General features: G+C 37.2%; 1 protein-coding gene across 1 annotated transcript; it reads left to right on the forward strand.

Moving 5' to 3' along the window:
* Positions 1-287: 287 nt before the first annotated feature.
* Positions 288-3694, forward strand: LSM5 (LSM5 homolog, U6 small nuclear RNA associated (S. cerevisiae)). Its single transcript, XM_006832151.1, has 5 exons — positions 288-333; positions 1733-1828; positions 2115-2142; positions 2975-3047; positions 3662-3694. The coding sequence occupies exons 1-5, from the start codon at positions 288-290 to the stop codon at positions 3692-3694; spliced, it is 276 nt and encodes a 91-aa protein (XP_006832214.1).
* Positions 3695-5098: the final 1404 nt, after the last annotated feature.

The following is a 5098-nucleotide window of genomic DNA, read 5'->3' on the forward strand; positions in this document are numbered from 1 at the left end:
TTTAGAGGAAGAATTTATTGATAGAGCAAGATAACTTTAATGAACGGATCTCAGAAATTTCGAGAGAAGACTGGATACCTTTCAGAGATAGTCGAATGTTGGGCGGACAGAAATTCGTATTTCTCCAGACAGAAGCGAGCAGGCTCACGTAACTAGGTCTGGGCCCGATTGCTCGCTCGGTCTCAGATTGGTAGAGCCTGCCCAGGCAGAGGAAGAAAGCGGAAGCGCGCACTTTCAAACTTGCGTGTTTGAAACGTCGATAGACGCAGGCCTCTTCCGGCGTCACCATGGCCGCTAACGCTACCACCAACCCATCGCAGCTTCTACCTCTAGGTAATCGTTCTACGAGAAATCGGGGTGCTGAAGCTCAGGGTTGGGGCAGAGACGCTGCAACCCAGGCGGTAGAATGTGGGAAAATGTGTCAGACCAACTGCTTTTTCCTTCTGCGGCTCGTCTTTAGGCTTCCATGTTTGTGACCCTTGGTCACGCTCCTGCCTCAGCGTGGTAGGCTTGTTTGAGGCAGGAGCATTGGACTGCCCAAACCAGCCATTGGAGAAAGGTCTACAGTTACTGAACTATACTCTGGTTTCTCTTCACATCGAATAAATCGTTCGCCTTTTACAGTTAATGAGCTGAATGCATGCTTTCTGCCTTCTGTGTTGTGAACACGCCTCTATCATATCTTGGGTAGCGACCTTCCTCCATCCTCCAAAGCTGGCATTAAGATACTCAGTAAAACCTTATCATATCTGTGCCTGGCTGGTTATTGAGAGAAGTACCCCGGTCCGGAATGAGACTTAAAAGAGGCTAGCTCAATTTGTCACCTATCGAACAAACGATTCTTGGAGGAGGCACCGCAGACAGCAGTAACAGCACTACTCGACAATCAATTTAAACCACAGTCTAGTAACAGAACAGTGGAGGTAATAGATACTGAACAAATAAAGATCATGCCGAATAGTGCTAACCTTGCTAAGTTAGGTGTTCACATCTATCAGACGATAGATCTGGTTGGGTGAGGCAGGTGAGAAGGGTGAAGGTAATTATGCCTCTCCCCTGATATTTCGTGATTGGTGAAGAGTGATTGAGTTAATTAGGGGTCAAGGCCGTGATTGGACAGTTTTTATTCCTTCATTTGACAAGCTCTTTTTAAGTGTCCAGTATATCGCAGGCACTGTCCATGGGGAATACAGTGACAAAAATAAGAGCTTAGAGCCTAGAGGGGAGTTCATATATTAAATAATATAAAGTATAAAACACAATCATCCCTTTGGTTTAAATTATATATTCCTAAGTGTTTTTGTGCACATTCCACCCCCCAAAAAAAACACACACCACACACACCAAAAAACGGAATAGAAAAGCAAATACTGTTTAACAATGATGCGTGGAGGAGATGGTAATCAATGCAAGGAAACAATGGTATAAAACCGTTGTTCTCCCATGTAAACTATTACTCAATTCACAATAAAAACTCAAAACACACACACACACAACCATGGCAAATCGCGACAGAGGGGAGGTAAGGGGCATTCAGAATAAAACATTTCTATTAAAAATACAGGTTGAACAGAGATTTATAGTATAAGAACTAAAGTTGAATGAATATTTTTCGTTCACCATATGCAAGTAACTGAGTACCAGTAGGCACTCAGATAGTGGTTGAACTAATGAATTGTTGAAACCATCCTTTTCTTTCATCTATTTTTTCTTTCTTTGAATTTGTTCATAGAGCTTGTGGACAAGTGTATAGGGTCAAGAATTCACATTGTGATGAAGAGTGACAAGGAAATTGTTGGCACACTTCTAGGTTTTGATGACTTTGTCAGTATCCTTTGAAAAGTTTGTGGTATAGGTTTTTCTTATGTATTTACTAACATAAGTAAGAACTTTGGATAATCAGTATTTATTCATTATAATAGAAATCAATTGACTTGGGAAACTTGTAATAGCATTTTAAGAGATATTATGTACTTACAAAAATAAAGTTTCTAACAAGAACACATGCATTTCACATTAAAGTAATTATGTTAGATATTATCACTAAAATTTAACAAAGGCATAAAACAGTAATTCCAATCTGGTATATTTATTTTCTTAACACTAAATTTCAGATATGGTGTTGGAAGATGTCACTGAGTTGTAAGTAGTGTTAAAAATAAAAAAAGTTTTGGGGAATGTCCTTCTTAATTTAAGGCAATTTTATAAGTATTGAGCCAGTAAAATGATTTATGAGAAAAATTTGCCTGTTGGCTTAACTTTAAAGATAGAAATTCTTATCTACTGATGCTGTAAAATTGTATCAGAGGGTTATTACGGTAATAATTATTATTATATTGCTAGAAAATTAGTAGCAACAGTTTTAAGGTGAATGATACTAAAAATAACTTAGGTCAAATCAAGGAATGATAATAAGAGCATTTTACTGTATTGTATAAAATGTAAATGAGGGCTCATTTGTGTTAATTATGAAGATCATGACCAATATCCTTGCTTTCAAAATTGAATTGATTACAAATTGCTTTAATGGTTGGGAATTAGCAACAATAGATGTGTTAAGGAAGAGTGAGGCTAATAAATATTTCATACTTGACTTCCTTGGCAAGTTTCACTGTCTTTTATGAAGATAATGAATCTTAGGCCAGTCAATTAATTCCTACCTCTAAGGTAAGACTGTGGATAATCTTTGTCTTTGAAAGTTATTGATAAAATTGCCTAATCTCCTGGTGTAGCATTGTGGGTGAATGCACCAGACTGCAAAGCTGTTTGAACTGCAAGGTTACAAGTATAAGCTCACCAGTGGCTCCTTGGAAACCCTATACGGGGTTGCTGTGGGTCAGAACTGACTCGACAGCATCACTCAACAACAACAACATTTATTTATATAGAGGATAACCTTTTTAGGGATGGAAATATTTCAGGAATTTTGACTTTTATTATCTCTGCTTAACTTGGTTCTTATCTTTTTGTTTAGTGAAATCACACCAGAAGGAAGAAGGATTACTAAATTAGATCAGATTTTGCTAAATGGAAATAATATAACAATGGTAAGCATTGAAGCCAATGCTATTTTATTTAGACATTAGCCTATTTATGTGAGACAGAGATTACAAAACTAAGTCATGATGCTGTTTGTTTGACTAAATGCCCATGGCCCAGTAGTGCTTAAGATGGGAAAGGGATGTTGTGGTGGTCATGTAACTAAAGTTGAGCTATTGAATATGATATTGGACCTAAAGATTAGTTTGCCTGGGTTTTCAAATTTATTTAGTCAGAAATCACTGTCAAGATGCTTTGAGTACTGATTGGTAGCACTGGAAATGCTAAATCCTGGTAGTACAGTGGTTGAACATTCAGCTGCTAACTGCAGGGTTTGCAGTTTCAACGTGTCAGTCACTCCTTGGGAAAAAGATTTGGCAGTCTCCTCCCATAAAGATGAAAGCATTGGAAACACTATAGGGTAGTTCATCTCTTGACTTATGGGGTCACTATGTGTTCGAACCGGCTCAACCACAATGAATTTGGTTTGTTTTTTAATTGACTGTGGAGAAAATGGGAATGTGAGGGATGAGGAGAGAGGCAAAGGTGGTTTTGATGGATGGGTATGGGTTTTTAGATAATGTTGTGGTATTGCTAAGAAAATTTTTTTCTTTGTATGCAGCTGGTTCCTGGAGGAGAAGGACCCGAAGTATAAGAGAATTTCTTGACTTATACTAGCATCTGTTTTATTTTATAAAAGCAACAGAATGGATTTTTATGTTGTTTATTTTTTTTTTAACTTTTTAATCTTGTTCTATAATGTTGTTTCCCGTTAAAGGGAAATACTTTGAATATACATTGTAAATGCCATTTTTTTGTAAGTTAATTATGATTGTATTGGGGGGAAAAAAGTAAACAGTTTGCTGTTTGAAGGTGAAAATAAACATGTTTTTGTTTAACTGTAACGTTATTTACTCCACTGTAGTGGCCAGTGAGACAAAGATTGCAATTTTTTCCTCACTTGCTTTCCTGTCATTTAATGCCTGTTTGCTTCCTCTTTTACATGACAATTTAATTCTCAAAGTTGTTTCAAGCAAAATAATGAACTTTGATTTTTGAGCAAGTACAATGAAAAAACCTGGAGTGAATTACTAACAAAATTCAGTTTAAATTCTCATTAGAAGATTTTTCTGTTGAACTCAAATTTTGTTAACCAATTAAAAACAAACAAAGTACACAGGTAATATAGGCCTAATGTTGTAGAAAATGCCGATAAGCAAAAAGGAGAATATTGACCACATTTTGCTGTACGTCCTCTTAGATTTTCTCACTATACGTTTTATTGTTTAGAAACTTGTGTATCTTGAACATAGTATTTTGTAGTGTCTGCTTAAGTCCTCTTTTGAATTTAAATGAGAAACATTTTTCAGTGTCAAATATTTCAACAGTATTTTATTATGTGTATATTTAATTAAATGGATTTACCATAAATTATTTATCCTGTTCCTATTACTGTCATAACAGTCTTAACTAAATGTTTATACATTTTTAGTTTACTTTCTGTTCCCACGAGGATTTACAGCCTCAGGCGTACCTAAGGAGCAGATGTTCTCTGTCCTGTAGGTTTGCTGTAAGTGAGAATCTGCTGCATGGCAGTGGCTTTTCCCCTGGTGCTTGTATGCGAAGTGTTGTGAAGTCAGCAGTGCAAACCCACCAGCTTCTCCTTGGACTCCCTACACAGGGTCGCTAGAAGTCAGAACAGACTCGAAGACACTTAACAACAACAAGGTTAAAGGGTATATTTTGTCACATTGCTAACAAAAAATCTGAAGTGACCTACTTTGCTAGCAATTTATTGATAGTTCTAGCAAAGGTAATTTCTTTTAGTTGGATCAGGTAGAGGTTAAAGATACCCCAGATGTCCTACTTTTCTAGTATGTTATGTTGTTGTTAAGTGCCCTTGAGTCTGCTCCACTTCATACTCGCCCTATTTAGGGTTTCTGAAGAGCAGCTGGTGGGTTTGAACTGCCTACATTGTGGTTCGCAGCCCAGTGCTTATCCAAGTGCCACACCAGGAATGTGTTATACCACTGCTTACTCCTGATATCAACCACCACTC

The sequence above is a fragment of the Chrysochloris asiatica genome, unplaced genomic scaffold, assembly GCF_000296735.1.
Source record: "Chrysochloris asiatica unplaced genomic scaffold, ChrAsi1.0 scaffold00006, whole genome shotgun sequence".
In the NCBI taxonomy this organism is placed as follows: Eukaryota; Metazoa; Chordata; class Mammalia; order Afrosoricida; family Chrysochloridae; genus Chrysochloris; species Chrysochloris asiatica.

Coding starts and splice junctions, on each gene's coding strand:
- LSM5 (XM_006832151.1), top strand. CDS start 288: ATGGCCGCTAACGCTACCACCAACCCATCGCAGCTTCTACCTCTAG. Junction 2,143..2,974: donor TTGGAAGATGTCACTGAGTT/GTAAGTAGTGTT, acceptor CTTTTTGTTTAG/TGAAATCACACCAGAAGGAA. Junction 3,048..3,661: donor ATGGAAATAATATAACAATG/GTAAGCATTGAA, acceptor CTTTGTATGCAG/CTGGTTCCTGGAGGAGAAGG.